The sequence below is a fragment of the Eublepharis macularius genome, chromosome 6 (genome assembly GCF_028583425.1).
Source record: "Eublepharis macularius isolate TG4126 chromosome 6, MPM_Emac_v1.0, whole genome shotgun sequence".
NCBI classification, from domain to species: Eukaryota; Metazoa; Chordata; class Lepidosauria; order Squamata; family Eublepharidae; genus Eublepharis; species Eublepharis macularius.
In genome coordinates, this window is record NC_072795.1 from 41,111,999 (window position 1) to 41,130,398 (window position 18,400).

General features: G+C 41.0%; 1 protein-coding gene across 1 annotated transcript in view; it reads left to right on the forward strand.

The window, feature by feature from the left end:
- The first annotated feature begins 2,106 nt into the window (after positions 1-2,106).
- GK5 (glycerol kinase 5) overlaps positions 2,107-18,400 on the forward strand; it is a 28,782-nt gene continuing 12,488 nt past the window's right edge. The window contains exons 1-10 of the mRNA XM_054983686.1: positions 2,107-2,301; positions 6,458-6,551; positions 7,478-7,553; positions 11,461-11,554; positions 12,662-12,793; positions 13,640-13,715; positions 14,950-15,011; positions 15,094-15,167; positions 15,453-15,513; positions 18,152-18,278. Coding sequence (XP_054839661.1) covers positions 2,119-2,301; positions 6,458-6,551; positions 7,478-7,553; positions 11,461-11,554; positions 12,662-12,793; positions 13,640-13,715; positions 14,950-15,011; positions 15,094-15,167; positions 15,453-15,513; positions 18,152-18,278 — 979 coding nt within the window. The 5' untranslated portion in view covers positions 2,107-2,118. The remainder of the gene's footprint in view (positions 2,302-6,457; positions 6,552-7,477; positions 7,554-11,460; positions 11,555-12,661; positions 12,794-13,639; positions 13,716-14,949; positions 15,012-15,093; positions 15,168-15,452; positions 15,514-18,151; positions 18,279-18,400) is intronic.

Here is an 18,400-nt window from a genome sequence, read left to right on the forward strand (position 1 = left end):
AGATGATTAATTAAACAGTAGAGACCCCCTCACCGCTGCAGGAGTATACGTATACCCTACAGCTGTGGACAAGTTTACATCGGGACCACAAAGCGTAGCATCCAGACAAGAATAAAAGAACATGAAAGACACTGCAGACTTGGACAACCTGAAAAATCAGTAGTGGCTGAACATAGCCTAACTCAAACAGGGCACAGTATCTTATTCCAGGACACCAAAATACTGGACAACACTTCCAACTACTTTGTCAGACTGCACAGGGAAGCCATTGAAATTCACAAGCATAAGCAAAACTTCAACAGGAAAGAAGAAACCTTAAGAATGAACAGAGCATGGTTTCCAGTTCTGAAAAACACCAGGCTAACAAAACACTCTATACCCGACAATAGCCCTGCAGAGAAGATTAGCACATCAAGCACCAATCCATATGCAAAAGAACCTCCGCAGGATACAGTGAAGCCTCCCGCCATTAGCATTCCACACCCTGGGAAACTCTTACAGGATGACTCAGCTCAACCCCACCCCTCCTGAGTAGATATAAATGACCTGCCAACATCTTTTCCACACTGTGACACTGAGAGACCTCTGTCTTTTGGTGCTACACCTCTGAAGATGCCAGCCACAGCTGCTGGCGAAACATCAGGAACTACAATGCCAAGACCACGGCAATACAGCCCGGAAAACCCACAACAACCATTTGAGATAGTCTCTTTAATATCAGTCAGTTGCTTGGCAATAGGTTCTAAGCAATTGTTGATTTTATCTTCGATTTGCTTAGAGATGGTAATATTGTTCTTTAAAGTTTTCAGTGAAGCTGAGAGCTCATGCTGCGTCAGATTAGCAGAGCTGTGCTCCGGGTCTGCCATTTTGGGGATCTTACCAGCCACGTCTTCTTTGTCAATTTTCTTCTGTTTGAAAAAAAGCTTTCATCGCTCCAGCTTGCACTTGAGAAGGCTTTGTTTTGCCTGTCCCCACTTTTCCCATAGCTCAGGTCTGTCTATTAGCGCTTTTTATGGCCGATTCGGGTGCGGGACGGCTCGGAACCTCAAAAAGAAGCGTCTGCCATGTTCCGTGCGGTGCTCTGCCCCCCATGTGTCTGTATTTTTATGAATAGTATATTTGACATGCTAACATGCTTGGTGGCCACTAGATTCAGCACAAAGTCATATGTCCTCCCATAACATGTTGCATAATTAATTTTCAAAATTTGCTACATGATGTAGCCATGTTTGTTAACTTTGATGACTTTAAAAGGGAATTAGTCAAATTCATGGAAGAATGGTATGTCAGAACCCAATATGGTTCTTTAAAAAGAAAAAAAAATCTTTTAAGATGAAGGGTATTGGAAGAGTAGGTGGGATGCTAGCATAACTAGTATGTGAAAGCTACAGTGGCAAAGATTATTAGGGGATTCAGGGGCTTAGAAATGCTTTACAGAAATAGTAGAGGTGAACAGTAGCAATCCAAGTACAAACCATACATAAATGTATGCTACTGCCCCAAACAATCTTAATTACTGTGAGATCCCATATGTGCCACTTCCTAATAAAGGAGTAGAAACAATCCGTGTTTGAACTGCAGAAACTAAACTGATTCTTAGCATGTCTTTTACTCAGCAGTCAGTAATACTAATATGTTTTCATTTCTGCAAATGGACATTCTTAGAGCGATCTCTTGCTGTGGATTTTGAACAGTTTGACTCTCGCTGGCCGCCGCTCTGGCTGGCGACTGCTAGCGTCCCCCAGGTGTGCCTGGTGGTTCTACGTTGCATCCAATGAACATAGAGGCGTGCTCTGTGTTTATCAGAAGCTCCGAAGACGAGCAGAAAATACTGCCCGTTTTGTTTCCTCTCCCAGGCTCTTTCGGAAGGGCTACACAGGCACATTGTTTTGCGCCCCCGCACAGTGACTAAAGCCCGGCCCTTTCCATTGGCTTTCTCGCTGTCACTCCGGCTGTCGACGCCAATAAATTTGGTAGGGCTCCTCCGTCCCTTCCCTTCTCTGCCCAGTCCGCCCCTGGTGGCGGATAGTCGGCGTAGTGAGCTGTCTGTGCTGCAAGGGGGCGGGGTGTTTGTTGCAGGCTGTGCGCGCCGCTGGGGAAGCGAGTGCTCGAGAGGCGATGGGGATGAAATTGAACGCTGCCGAGGCGCTGGAGGGAAATGTGGCTGACCCTGCCGCCGCCGCCATGGTCTCTGTGGGGGCCCCAGCTCAGTATGTGCTTGGTGTAGACGTGGGCAGCACCGTCATACGGTGTCATGTTTACGATAAAGGGGCCGCGGTCAAAGGCGCCAGCGCCAAACAGGTGAGCGGAGGAGCAGAGCTGGCTTGGTTTTGCTGGGCGGAAGGGAGGAATCGGTTTTTCTTTAGGACCCCACCGGAGAGCCTGTTAGAAAACTAACCCATAACTGGTGTTTTCCTCTTTAAAGAAATCTCACGGTGGTGGTTATCCTGCCTGGAGAAATTCTTCCCACAGATCACCCTGTTTCGCACCCCTGTGTCGCGAGGGTCCTCCCTTTCCCACTGCCCTTTCAGGTCGAGACCGACGCGCACAGTTCGGGGTCTTGCCCCTTCTTTCCTAATGCAGACCCCGCTGCCCTCGTCTTTCTAGAGGCACTTTCTGTTTTCCTTAGAGCCGGAAGAAGTTCTGCTTTGGGCTCGCCAGCTGCTTAATCAGGAAGGCTCCCGATACATTGTTGTCCCGCGAGCCTTGCCTGGCGTAGAGAATGGGCTTGCCGTCGCCGCTCTCCTCAGCAGGCGATGAGTGATGAAGCATCGTGTACTGGGAATCTGTATCTTCAGCCTCTCCCAATTTGTTTTGCTGATCCCGAAGAGCTTGCACAGTGGGAGGGAGGAAGGAATGGTTGGGATCCGCGTGGGTGACAGAGCCCTGGAAGAAAATGTGCAAAGACTGCACCTGGATGTCGCCTAATGTACTTCCCACGGACACTTGTGGTTTGTACACTCTGATCCAAAACTAGGGCAGTAAACCACGAGTGCATGAAGATATTCCTTGATGTTTTGTGTGTTTTGCTTGAGGATGCAGAGTGATGTATTAAGATAAACATCTGATCTCTCAGGACCTAGTTAGTCTATCAGCTATGCCATTGCCTACTTGCGTAGCAGTTGTTTCCAAGAGAGCGGTGTAATGCATGGCATGATGCTCACTAGGTTCACTTGCAAGGATTTCCAGATTTATGCTCTAGTCAGTATATTAGTTAGGAAGATTATGAAGTAAACCAGCTTGCTATAACCATAATCCTATGCTATGTTTTCCATTCGGAGAAACTAAGGTGTAAGCCCAAAGTAGCAGGAAGAAGGGGGAGAAGCAGCTTGGCAAACTGACCAGCCTTTAAATGTTACTTGCAAATTGCTTAGTTTTAAAATATTTTAAGGATGGTTTTCCTGTAATCAAAGTTGTTAACAATTAATCAAATGAACAATCTGAACACTTTCACACGTGTGCTGTCTATCCGTCTGTCTGTCTGTCTGTCTAAAGTGTAGAAAGTTGTTAACAATATTGTAAAATCATACTAATCAAATCAACAATTTGAACTGTACACACACATACACAATAGTGTAACTACAGAGACTTTTAACCAAATACCTGATGGAAAGTTTTACATTCTTTACAAAAAGATTGTAATCTAAAAGCAAATTTAGAACAACTAAAACAAATATTTTAATCCAAAAAGAAATATTCTAATTATTTGAATGTATGTATTGATTTATTTAGAATGGTTACACGTTACTTTTCTTCTGAGCATTGCGGGGCCCAAGGCAGGTAGCACTTACTTCGTCCATGCTACTTCCTGATCAGAGCAGACCCAACAGTTGCTGCTAGACCTGTGGTAATATATGCCTGTAGCTCAATTCTGCTTGTCCTTGTTTCTGCTGCAGACTCACTACTTCTTTCCTCTTTTTTTTTCCTTTAAAGAAAAAAAAGTGCCAGTACTCAGTGATGTTCACACCTTTCAGCCCAAGTCCTGAATGCCCAAGAGGTGATGGTACTCTGTACCCGCATGCATTCCCTGAAAAAAAAAAATCCTGTGCAGGCTATTAACAGGTTTTGAATGCTATTTTAAAGTGTTTTTTTCTTTTAAAATCATTGGGAGATCTGATCCCAATATTTAATCTTTCATTTGTTATATTCATTTATTTAGTGCAAGCCAAGAACAGCTCTCAAGATGCAATAGAATATGTTGATTCAAATAATTCCATCCCAAAGTAGAAGTCCCTAATTTGTATAATAACAGTATCATACTTCACTTTAATCTGATTTCTGATCCCAAGGTTTATTTGGACAATAACTTGCTGGATAGGGATTTGGGTTTCTCAAAGAAAAGATTTTTCTCACACTTCCAGTTGCCAGTATTGATACAGAGAACGTAGTATAATGTTGCCTGCATTGTCGTCTTTTCCTCATTATTGTCATTCATGTAGGCCAGCTGTGCAGAAGGCGTAACTTGCTAGAATTTAACTCTCTTCCTTCTCTTAAAGAATTCAAAATTTTAAAGGCAAGGACTTAGGAATGACTTAACATTTTAAGGATTGCTATGCCATAAGGCCAGTTCATGGTGCCAGCAGCCCCATACAATTGCTCACAGCTCAGCTTCTGGGGTTGTGTGAGATCACAAGATGTGTGAGCCCATCCTACTGATGAAATTGCACAAATCATAGAAGCTGCATGTACAGCCTCCCTCATGGAGAAAGTGTATTCATATAGTCAGGTTCTCTATACTATCCAGGCTAGCCTAAGGGTCTCCTGGTGGGCCCATGCATTCCCACAGTTGAGGGTTCCTATGTAATCCATAGCTAGAATAATATCTTATGGGACACATTAACTGAAGAGTGTTTTCATCTTACTCTTCTTGGCAACAATCATATGACGTTAGTAGTTTTTAAAATCCTTTATCCAGAAAGTTTGGGCAATCCGTACATCCTTCATTTCTAATTCTTAGTTTACTGACCAAAGAAAGCCAGTTCAGTTGGGATGTGAACCACTGTGTCATCTGATTTAATTAAAGAACTGGAAGTGGGCAAAATCTCAATCCAGCATTTTGTCTCGCTGGCAAAAAATCAACTTTATATAGCATTCATTTTCTTCTAGAATTCTGTAAGACTGACAAAAGTTATACCCTCGACTGTTGCTTCAGACCAACCTGTAGTGAAGCTATTTATGATGACAATCAAGAACTGGAATGTAATTTAATTTTTTTAAATGTGTAATTATTAATTTTTGGTTTCCACTCCATATTCCATTGTTGTTTTAACTTTAGAAGCCTGGGTATTAGTTATTCTGAAACAAAGGATTTAAAAACAATTACATTCTTCAATAATGAAGTATATTAACACATTTTGGAACAATGTTAATCATCTAGAACAATTTGAATGAGTTATAAAATGCCTTCTAATTTTATGTTGGGATCAGATAGTTTTAAAAAGTAATTGAGGACAACCACCCATATATAAATATTTATAAATATAGTGTGCTTTCTCTGAAACTTCTGATTTGTATTGTTTTCTCTCTTATACTTTTTCGGAGTCCAACAAAACTTTTGTTCTTTTAACATTGCTCACTGTCGTCTCTTCTCTGATTGAAGTTGAAATACCCTGTTTTGTAGCTAAATAAAACTTCTAAATACTAAGTAGTTTATTTTGTAAATGTGAGGAACACAATCTGTTCCAGGTGTCTTTTCTTCTCCAGTGGATATGCAACAGGAGTGTATTCAAGCCCTTCAAATTAAAAATACAATTAAAGTGCAAAATACATTGATGTTTTAATTTGCTTCAAGAATATGAGAGTATAATCTGGCATGGAAGGCTCTTTTTTTAAATACAAAGGTTCACTGGTAACCTGGCTGTAAATTGCTGCCAAGGCCAGAACTTTTACCACCTGCAGTAATCCTTTCTTCTTTGGATTAGATTGTTAACTAAGAGTAGCTTTATTATATTTGATGCCTTGTTGTTTTCTTATATTGTAAGCCATTTTGAGTCCACGTTTAGTTAGAAGTACCAAAATAAATTGTCACATACGTTCAGACCCTTGTATGTGCCAACTTCCTGTGTGGTAATCTATTGCACATAAATTACTCATTAACTTTTTTGTTGTTGTTGAAAAGTTGCAAAGTCCTGTAGGGTTTTCAAGCCAAGAGATATTCAGAGGTGGTTTGCCATTGCCTGCCTCTGTGTAGCAACCCTCGACTTTCTTGGTGGTCTCTCAAGATGGTTGACCCTTCTTAGAAGCTAAGAGATCTGATTAGATCAGGTTAGCTGTCCAGATCAAGGTTTCTCAATAACTAGATATTGTTCATTATAAAATGTTTTAAAATAAAGAGAAATGTCTTCTGTGAAGGAATTCTGTAATATAAGAAAAGACATTTACTATGAGGCTAGCAAGACACTAACTCTTGTGGTTTTATGTCTGCCTATTTTGATGAGCATGTGCTTTCTGTGGTTAGGTAGAAGTACTTCATCCTCAGCCTGGTTGGGTTGAACTGGACCCTGAAAGTCTGTGGACACAGTTTGTTGGAGTGGTAAAAGAGGCAGTTCAAGGTAACTATAAACTTTAGTGTCCCTTAAAATCCTATGTACCACTGGCAAAGGAGGCAGAGTCACATTTTTGTACGTCTCCCTTCTCTGACCGTCCCTCCCCTCATAATCTCGTAAAGGCAATCCCTGTGGTTGGAGAATTCATATGAACAAAAGGTCATGTTTCATGGTTAGTTGCAGTGACAATGAGAAGGGGGGCAAGACTATCCCCTTTTGCTTCTTAAGCCAGTGGAAGTGCTTGTTAACTCTTGAGCGATATAATTGTGACCTTTTATAACAGCCTCAGAGCTCTATAAAACATGTTTAAGTCAGCCAGTATGAAAAACAGATGTTATATCGAGGAAACAGAATCAGAACCCACCAAGGGGTTTTAGAAGTCATCATCAAATCCTAGTGTTGCACACTCTTTGTTGCAGAACCACTACAGGTTCTCTGGAATCCCCAGCTAGTAAAAAAAAACAAAAAACCCTAAACTAGAAACCTGTTAGAATTTTGTATAGCAAAATGTTGGTTACAGATGTTTTTGTGGTAACTCTGGAAAAGAACACCACCTCCTGATATGCCAATTCAGGGCATGGTGAACCTCTGCTGAAGGTACTAAAAATAGTTACTAGTCGTTGGGTTTCCTCAGTTCTCATTCAAAGACTTCTAAAATACTACCCAAGGCTGCACTCCTAAGCACATTTAGAAGCAAACCACATTACGAAGCTTTATTTTTTAAATGAAAAGTAGCCTTTACCATGATTTTGAGCTGGGGTGGGGAAAGTCGAGGAGGGAACCCTTTTCTCACGGTCTGCTGAAGTCCTTTCCGGCTAAATTCTTTGTGAATAAGACTAAATTCTTTGTGAATAAGACTAAATGAAGAACTTACTATATTACATTGGTTCTGTGAAGTTCACTGATTATTGTTCCAAATTTTTGTCTTCTAGCTGCAGGAATTAAAATGAATCAGATTTCTGCACTAGGAGTTGCGACACACCGTGCAACTTTCCTTACGTGGAACAGGTATGTAAGGGGCAAAAAGTACAATGTTAACTGAGCTGTCAAATAATGGCCAGTCATTAATTTAGTAGAAATTGTATTGGGAAGTGCAATCCTAAGCCTTGGCCCGCCACTGCCATGGGGTTTCCAGTGGAGTTCTGTTACATATTTCTGGCTGAACATCTTTTTCTCCCAAGCATTGCTTCTAGTAACAATGGCATATGAAGAGATGAAAGATATATCATGGAGATCACATCTACTATATTTACTGGCTAAACTGGGGTTATCCGAAGAATATTTAAGGTGTTTTGATCACGTAGTTGCTAGACATTTAATTAAACGAAGATTATTGGACATAAGTGCATAAGTAGGTCATGGATTAGTTCCGTGAGTTCAGCCACTTTATATAAACATATATTTTCCTGATTTACCTTGATGACCTAATGGTCACAGAATATAGAAAGGCATTTACTAAGGCTCGGATGGGTATATTACAATTGGCAGTAGTGAAGGGCTGCTACAATAAGATTCCATTTGTTGATTGAATGTGCCCCTGTGACCATAGAGCCATTGAAGATCTAGCTCATGTTATGTTTCAATGTCCAAGATTTGTAACTATTTGGGAGAAGTACCTTAGAAATATTTTACGTTTGCCAGGGAGGTCAGAGCAAAATAAATTTGTTGTGTTACTGACAGATAAGGACAGATGCATCACAATGCAAGTGGCAAAGTTTGTCGCATCAGTTACAAAATATAGTTAAGATTATTGAAGTAAATTATATTTAAATAAATGCTAGGATTTATATCATATATGATTGTATGTATTCTGTTAAGGGGTTTTTAGGACCCCTTTTCTAGAATCTATGTATGAGCATATTCAGGCAAAACACACACACAAGAGGCAAATTTGCCTTGGTAGGCAGATTCTTTCTCCTTCACTGTAGAGACTGAAGTACAGGTCAGCTCAGTCTTGCAGTGAGGCGAGAAAGTTTCTTTCAACTGTAAATATTTTTCATTGTTTTCATTCCATAACTAAGATCTTAACCTTGAATGTGTTACTTTCCAGAAGCATTTCGAACCCATAACAAAAGTATGACTTCAGCATTGAGGTGTTTATATTACAGTGAGATCTGACTGCCCAGTCAATCAGGCTGTTGGGTGCCGTGTATCCTGGAAAATGTAATTCTGAAGGGATGTTTGTATTAACCCTCTTGAGCTTTTATTCTGTAAACAATTAGCAATTATTCGGTAAACAGTCAGCTTTAAGGGTATATAAGGTCCTCTGATATAACTGGTCTTTATGCTTATACCCTAGTGAGAGTATGCATTTGGGTTTTATTGGCAAACTTGTTATCACTGTGTTTGGTGACTTGAATATATTTGGGTAAGTGGTAGTAGGGGAACTTATAATTTGCAGCAGAGTAGTATTAAAAAATTCCCCTATCAGATTCTATGAATTTAGATTTATTGACAAGGTTATGTTAATTTGTATTGTTTCATTGATTAATTTATATGATAGTTTGTATTGATACTGTAATTTGGTATTAATATTATTGTAATTTTCTTGTTTCTGTGTTTTGTTGATTGCTATGGCTGTGCTGAAGCAATAAAGTTATTTGTTCTGATCTGGTCATAGATGTTAAAGAAACATAGTGTTCAAGAATTGAACATCTCTTCTTGTCGTCGAAGTCTTTCACGGCCCGAGAACGATGGTTGTTGAGGATTTTCCGGGCTGTATAGCCATGGTCTTGGCATTGTAGTTCCTGACAGAGATCTCTCAGTGTCACACTGAGAGATCTCTGTCTTTTGGTGCTACACCTCTGAAGATGCCAGCCACAGCTGCTGGCAAAACATCAGGAACTACAATGCCAAGACCACGGCTATACAGTCCGGAAAATCTGCAACAAACATCTCTTCTTGTCTTTTCTTTGGAACCTCTTGCATAGCATACATAGTTATAAATACTAATATGAAACCAGATGGAAATGGCAACTATAAAATACAGGTTTTCAATGCAGTCATGGTTACAGGCAGGGCATAATGCATCTTTAATGGTGTGTGTGTGCCAGTAGTTCTGCAGGGATAGGAGCTTCCTACTCATTTATTTACTATTAGATGACCCACCTGTTAAAAAGCTGTTTTAAAATATAGACTGCCACCTACATAGACTGTGATAGAATAATTTATTTGCTACTCTGTGGTTTTTATATGTGATTTTGTATAAGATAAGAAATTTCAGGTGGCCAAAAAGACTTGCTGTGTTTCCCAAAGCTCAGCTCAAGCCCTGGATTGAGCTTTGTGCATGCATACTTTCCTCATACTGCTGGAGGATATCTCGGGTAGCAAATACATACATAGAGTCTAGTCCTTGGCTTACATTGGAGGCGTTGTCTTGACTAAGGGGGAATTGCATCAGCCAACTCAAGGGGCTTCCATGTTAATAGAGTAGGGATGGGAAGAGGATGAAAACTCCCTGTCTTTTCCAGCAATGCAGCTTTTGGCCCCTTCATCCCAGATTCCTGGCCCTCATGGCCAGGACCATGGGAGTCTTGCAATCCCAGGATTAAACTTTTCTAGAGTTGAGTAGGACTGCTGGGGGAAGGGAATGAGGGACTCGCTCCACAATGGACAAAGAGGGGTGCAAATGTAAGCAAGGCTTGGTATCCAAGCCTGTATATTCCTGGGTGTCTTGGGAGGCTGGGCACTCTGGCTTCAGAATGTAAAAGCTTCCCTCCCTCTCCTCCACTGTTTGCACTTTAGTCTTTAAGGTAACACAAGACTCTTTAAAGTGACCCTCTGGAATTGTCTATATGCATATTTTTCACCCATTTTGTAACTCTTAGACTCTTGGCAACAGGAGTGGTTCTGGTTAACGTAAAAGAGTTTTCTGTCTTGACAATATTCTGTCTTTTTTGCATCTGAAGAAGTGAGCCCTGACTCACAAAAGTTTATGCTGGCATTAGTCTTTAAGGTGCCACTACACTGCCATTTAATTTCACTGCAACAAACTAAAAATGGCCTCCCCTCTGGAATTCATTTGTCTTGTTAATTTCTCCTGTCTAGCTCTGCTTAAGATGAATTAATTACCTGTTTGTCCCACTATCAACAAGACATTTCCCAGTTATCATGCTCCCAAAGGTAGTGCCTGATAAACATGCTTGTTTATGAGAAAATACATGCCCTGATTACATCATTATAATCTAAGGCCGGAAACATCTCTGGAAACTCATCCACTGAGCTCCATTCTTGACCCCCTTTTCCCCAAGCCCCAGTGTTCAAAATGATTTGTCTCTGAAAAATGTGTTAGCTGCCTTAGAATGAGTATAAAATTATATGTGGTATGTTGGTATAGAATTAGAACCTGCCTACATTCTCAAGTGTGTAAGAAAGAAAGATTTAAAACTTCTTTATTTTCTGCCTTTGACCCCCTTCCCCTTATCTTGAACAAACTTCTTAATTGAAATTTGTACTTACGTGAATATGTATTGCAAGGAGTTCTCTCATGTGTGAGACTAAACCAGATAGCAAGGGGGATTGATTGGGGAGCCAGAAAGGACCCAGCTAAACTTCCCAGCTTTTTCTGCAGTTGTTTGAGAAATTAGTGCTTAGGACTTAATTGTTTTAAGATATTCAGAAGTAAGAAAACAGATGTATTCTTTTCTAATTAAGTTTCCTAGTTCTTAATGTAGATTTGTGAAGGATTGGAGTAGCATAGTCTGCAAAACTGGCATAGTCTGGCACAGACTGGCAAGTCTGTGGATTAAAGTACAAACTTAGCCATGAACTGGATTGGGGGTATTTTAACTGAGCCAACATCTTGGCCTCAGCTTTACCTCAAACCCTCACTCTGCAGTGTGGTGGTAAGCATATTGGCCTGCCTCAGCCGTGAGTAGTGCTTAAACAATCAGCTCTCTGTTTTGTTTTTTTTCAGGGAAACAGGGAAACCGTTTCATAATTTCATAAGCTGGCAAGATCGGAGGGCGGCTGACCTTGTAAAATCCTGGAATAGATCTTTCTTAATGAGGGTGAGGGTATACACATGCATTTACTGCTGCTCTGCAAGGATGGGTGTAAGAAAGCGTGTGAAGGTACATTTGTATCCCTCAGACTCCTCCTTGGGCCATGCTGTGGAATTCCTGTAGATCCCATTCTCACACCAGGATAAAAATATATGCAGGGTATCTTCCAACAGGTCTACCCTCCCTGTGCTGGTAAATTAACAAGAGCTAGGCCAACAAAAAAACTTGTTTCAGTGGGAAAATTGGGCAGAAGGAAGGATGGAGGGACATTGGGGGTGAGTGCGGGGAACCAGGAGTCGATTTTTTCCCCCCTTTGGAGTCAAAGAACTGCAGCTGAGCGCAGCTCAGGTAAATTCCTGGGCTGTTCATACGCTCAAAAGACTTTGTTCTTTAATTCTAAGTGTTGGTGGGGGGAAGAAGGAATTGTTAAAAGTAATATACTTTTGGCAACATTTCCTGGAAACCAAAGAGTGGATTTTTTTGTGTTCAATTGGTTGTAGAATTTGGTAATTACCCTGTAAATTTTGCTTATTAATTTCAGATGCATGGTAATAATATAACCATTCATTTGTATACCATTCTTCTGGATGGGTGGGGAGGTTGTGGGTGTCTGGCAGGAGGCAGGGTTTTCTTCTCCTCTGCATGCGTGCACTTAGTACACGCACTCTATGGGACTTACTATGATGTCACTTCCAGTTTAAACTAAAAGCGATGGTGTCTCAGTGGGGCCCGTTCTTTAGAAACTGGCTCAAAATATAGTGTTTCCTATATATTTTGGGACGATTCCTAAAGCATCGCCCTGCTATGACCCTGTTGCTTCCAGCTTAAACTGGAAGTAATGTCCTTAAAAGCCCCGTGGAACACGTGCCATTTTGCCATGTGCTCCAGACTGCCTCCCCATACCTTTCTCCCCTGCTAGCCAGATGAGCGGTATGGGGAGATGACAGTTGGAGGTGGGAGTTGCAATCCTAGTTGTGTTATGTATATTTTCATTGAGTGCAACTGCTTTCTTCACATAAATGATGTATTTGGGTAATTTTAAAGCAATCTTTTTGACCAAAACACTGCAGAAGAGTGCCAAATATTTATACAAGTATTGTTTGTTTGGAACAGGCAGTCCATGGCGTCTCTTCACTGCTTCACTTTTTCACTCGGATTGAACTCTTTTTGATAGCAAGTACACTTACTTTCACAACTCAACATATCTCTTTAAGGCTGGCTTGGGTTTTACAACATGTGCCTGAGGTAGGTAAAGTGGTTGTCCTGCTGTTCTCTGTGCTGAATATTGCCCTGACCTTCTCTGGGCTTAAGGCACTGAAAGAGTTTATGCCTCAGGGGAAGGACTATGACTGACGTAGCCATGTAATGAGAGATAGTCAGTGTGGGTTATTATTTTGTTGCATCTGTTTAGAGTGACTTTTATTGTAAGCCTCCTTGGGTCCCACTCTGTGAAGGCAGGTTGAGACTATTATAAAATAAATAACCTACTCGGACAAAGGATCTTCTTTCTTGATGATAGGCACAAAAGTTTAATGCTTATTATTCAAATAACATGGATTTTAAAATATGTTAAATGGGTCATGTAATTGTCACTGAAATATTGTGCTTTGTCCAACCTAGCCTGCTGAAGTGATTGTTGTGTTGTAAACTGACATGTGCATTGTGCTAAATTTATTCCCCAAGTCGAGAATGGTTCTTTTGTGGGAGTGAGCAGTGAAATTAGAAGTCGTTGTGTCTTTCAGCTGAATAGTCTCAGGGCAGCCTTGTGGCAGCAGCGAAAGCCTTGGGTAATCCCATCCCCCAAGTTAGGTACCGTTGTATAACTGCCATGTGCTTGTGAATCCAGGAATGGACCACATCATTAGCCCTAATAAAGACAGCTCTCTTTTTTCTTTAACTTGAGAGTATGACAGCTCAGTAAATCAGTTTTAAGCTCCTGCAGAAGAACTAAACATTCTTTTCTTAGCCGCAGTTATGGCTCAGTTTGGCCTTTGAGATAGAAATGTCGCCTAATTTAATTTTTGTTGTACCTTATTGTTGATGTAAGTTGCATACTTGTCTCACAATAAAATGTGGTATGTTTATTTTCAGGTGGAACAAGCTATTAAAGATGATAATTGCTGTTTTGGGACAGTTGACACGTGGCTATTATATAAACTCACCAAAGGTGAGAATGGGAACAAACAGAAAGTACACACTGAGTGGAGACAAAAACTGCATGCCAAGCTTACTCAAAGTTTACAGTTAAAAAAGCAGAAAGCTGTAATTTCAAACCACCACCAATTTTTCCTGAATTTTTCTCTTTTAAAATACTGTATAGCCTTGACCCACTTACTTGTATTTTCTCCTCCTTCACTAGTTCTTTCCTAGTTCCTAACTACTTCTGCCTTTCTACAAAACAGTCCAGTTTGTTTGACTTAGAGCTGAGCTAGATGTTATGGTGATAGCCATGTTGGTTTAATCATGTGTCTGTCTTGTTCTCATGTAAAGTGCAGAGAGGAATAGGGCCTAGTATTGAAAGAAGTATGTGGGGCAGGGAAGCTGAACCATGTCCCTGTGGTCCACCATCGAAGGCACTTTTATTCCAGCACTGTTCACTTTCAGTATTGGAGGGAGACTGGGTGAGGGAGGAGTTCAGATAACCCTGTTGATGTAAAATCACCTCCCCATCACAGTTTAATTACAGGAGATGTGATTAAACTAATATCTCTAACTTGGACTTCAGATCATAGCCTTATGGACAAAGAGGCAGTCATCTCTATAGACGTTGTACACTTTTGGCAGTAAACAAATAGTTGGTAGAAGCAGGTTAATTTGCTGTGCATCTCTCTACTAAAAGTTTAAAAGGTGCCTTCTAAAAAGATTACTTGGAATATGCTGCCTGAATGTGTGTGAGAGAGAGAGAGAGGAAGGGGGGGTTGCTTTCTTGTACAGATGTGCTAAGCCAGGGTACTCAACATGGTGCCTGTGTGCCCCATAGCATCCACTGACCCTGTTCTTGGTGTCTACCAAGTGGTTTTAGAATGTGGATGGAGCCAGGTAGGGCTCCTTCCCAGCAGTGCTTCTGATAGGCCCCTGGAAATCTCTCTCACTCCTCTTTGCCAATTTTTAAAAAATTACTCTTCATGTGCCCTGGACTTTGATTTCCTTTATGTGGGGTGTGGGGGTGTTTGCCTTCTGCGGTGCCTATTTTGCGCTTGGTTGTACCTTCTCTGCTCGCCATTTTGTGGTTGTGCTCACCACTGTGTGTCAGAATTTCAAAGGTGCCAATAAGCTCAAAAAGTTTGGGGACCCCTGTTCAAAGCAATGTATAGGTTTCCAAAAGTAGATTCAACTTTGTCAATGAAATGTTCTTTTGCATTGAGGGGTATCCAGTCTTATTTGTTCCTTTCAATATCCAGGTGCAGTGTATGCTACAGATTATTCAAATGCAAGTTCCACAGCATTTTTTGATCCATTTAAGGTATGACTAGTTAGCTACGCAAAGCTGTTGTGGTAATTACTCTGTATTGCTTTTTACCCCTTTTTTATGCATGTGATTTCAGCTGCAGTGGAGTGTGGTTCTTGGCAAGTTATTTTCCATTCCAATATCAATTTTTCCTGCAGTAAAGGACACAAGGTAAGACTAAGGCCTAAGTCTAAGGTGTGTGTGTGTACTTTCCTTTTACAAAAAGTACATTTCTATAAAAAGCAATACGGGCAAGAGAAACCATACCCAAGTCTAATTCAAAATAGAATGGGCATATTTTTCACACCTATGTATATATATCTAGGCAAGTCTAAAAAAATAAGAGGATGGGAAAATGTGACTAATATTCTTGTAAGTAGGCTAATTATTAATATTAAGTTTCTACAGCTTTGTTAATTGTCTTGAGAGAAATAACCATTAAACTTTTATTTGAAGCTGCATGTTTGGATTGGTTGATGCTGAAATATTTGGAGAGCCTATTCCCATAACAGCTTTGGTAAGTGAAAACTTTTTGTTTTCTTTCTCCCATCTCTTTTGAGAAATATTTAGGTTAAATTGGCAACAGAGTGAAGCATGTTAGTCCCTTTAGAAATCTCTAGAGTGGAATTTCAAGCTGCAGGTAAATTTGCCTTCATTTTATCCTGTTGGACTAAAACAATCTATTTGGAGTTCCCTTTTGATTCCAAGGTGGAATGACAGCTGTTTTTATTTAGGATCACTGGTCATGCTTCATCTTTATTGAGCTCCTGTCCTGATCTAGTTATTTATTTGCATTATCTATAGTCCGCCTTTCTCACTGAAACTCAAGGTAGATTACATAGTGTGGTCAGTACAGTCAATTTCAAAAACATTTCAATATACACCTAATACACATGCAAATTCACAAAGATTTAAAACCAGCAGAAATCCAATATAGGGTGGAAGAAATGTTGAAACAGAGCAATGCCAATTATTACATTAATGCCCCAGACTTTGTACAAATGTGTTTTTTCACCCAGTCTGAAACCTGATTTATCACAGTTGCTTGATTTGTGGTGTCTGTGTTAGTTGGTAGGTGTTCTTCCCCTAAATCAAAAGAAAATCTTTGTGCCCCTTTACCTATGAAGTGTTCTGAATAAGGAAAACTTCTAAATTATTAATCTAGCGAAGATTTTTGCTCCCTTTTACCTACAGTTTGAAAGGCAGGTGGGCAGACTACCTTCCGTATCTGCATAGTTTTATTTCTTAGTGATATGTATCAATGTGATTTTAAACTACAGGAGGGAACAGTGGTATAAAAAAGACGTTTTTCATTTATTTTAAATACTTGTAACTCACCTTTACTCTTGGGATAGAGCAGCTTACGAGTAATAATGCAATGTAATAAAATAAACATTACAAATTAAAATCAGATCTAATAAACTGTTCTTTGGTATGAGATGAGTTGTAGTTAAAATGCATAATGGGAATAATACAGTAGTCAATCTAATGGCCCTTTAGTTTGACTTTGTAAACATAAATGACACAAATAGGCTTTGCCCACTGTGCACACTCAGGTATCATATATCTGATTCTGAAATGCTTCCCATGTAAACAGATGTGTTGATGGCACTTGGGAACAAAAGAGATTTTCTTGCAATCTTGCCATCCCCCACAGTTACATAAAAATCTGAAAAGTTAGAAAAAAATACATGGGGGGTTTAACAAACTAGTGTTTACAGAGCATGCGTACTTGGCTCCCTCTCCATCATTGTTGCTGGAGAGCTAGAAACACACTAGCCCAGGGAAGGAAGCAGTGGGGACCGGGACCTGTGCAGGGCCTGGTGCCAATGGCATTGGGGGAGAGGTGTCATGCAGGCCCTACTCTCGCCCACCTAGGAAGGAGGCTGTGGGAGGCAGTGCCACAGTACCAGTGAAGCTGCAGTTGCCCGTGGGGTGGGGTGGGGAACCACCACAGCCACTTGGACTCTACCCAAGGCCAGCCAAGCACTCTCTTGCCTGCACCAGCCGCTGTTTCTCCTCCTCTGCCAGCATTCTGTATTGTGGAGAAAGCAGCAGGGGAAAGCCGGATGAGCTGCCACTGCCACAGTGGCAGCAGAACTGCAGTAATACTGGGGGGAGGGAGTTGTGGCTGCCCGGATGAGCTGTCCCAACAATGAGGCTGGGAACCCCCCTCCCATTATTCTCACATTTAAGCAATGTGGGCAGATGCCTGCCTGGGAGAGTCTCTGGTGCAGATAAGCAGCTGAGCAGCTGCCAGCCCAGTCCCATCATTTCATTAAGAAAATGGAGGGGGGGGTGGAGGTCCAGGGAGAAGGGAATCCGGCATGGTTTCCTGGAATACCCCCCCCACACACACACACAATTCTTGTATTGAAGCAATGTGGTTGGGCAACCAGCCACCCTGCCACTTTACTGGGTCACCAAGAATCATGGAGGGGGGCTCCTAGTGCCTTCCACCATTGATGGGGGGCCCAAGGAGTTCGACATGGTTTGCTGGAATTCCCCTCACAATTCTCCCCCCTTGTTTTGGTACTATTTTTCAACAGATATGGTAAGAGTGATAAAATCCAGTTTTGAATTCTGCGCTTTGTTGTTCACTGAAGTCAGTAAAGCTGTTTCTACACCATGGTGTCATTGAAGTACACAGCATGGCAAAATCTTGCCAGTGAAAATTAATTTTAACTGATAAGCAAAAGTTTTGCAAATTTGGCACCAAATATAGTGGTGGATTTGTACTGTTACAAATGGCATGAGTCTTGGAAAGTGATTTTTGCTGCCTCTCCTTTTCCACCGAAGTCCCTTTTGCCACCTAAAATGCACTTCTGAAGGTGGGAAGGGTGCCCTAAAGAGCAAGGTGGCATATGACATGGGAGGCTGGAGCCAAAACAGGAGGAATTGCCAAGCTCTTCTTTGGTTTGTGCAAAGGGGTGGGGGTGCAATTCCTGCAAGTTCTGAGTGCAGCCTCTACACTCCATGTTGTTTCTGCCAGTGTTCCAGATTATTTGCTTTTTCCTCCTCGAAAAAAGGGCGGGGGGAGGGAGAATGAATATTCAAAGTCAACTAAGAAAATAGTCAGTAGTTTCTTGTTCTTCTAATGTCCTCTAGGCTACTTATATTGACCAGATAATTCCTATTCTAATTTTGTGCTGCAGGTGGCAGACCAACAGGCAGCTATGTTTGGAGAGTGTTGCTTTAATCCAGGTGATGTTAAGGTAACCATGGGGACTGGTTCATTCTGGGATATTAACACTGGAAGCAAAGTTCATGTTTCGAGGACAGGTAAGCTTCTGTATTTGCGTACTGATAGAAACGGTTGTTAGAAATGATTGTGGATGTCTTAATTTCCAAAAAAATGCCATTATTTTATTTATTTATTTAAAACTATATCTACCCAAATTGAA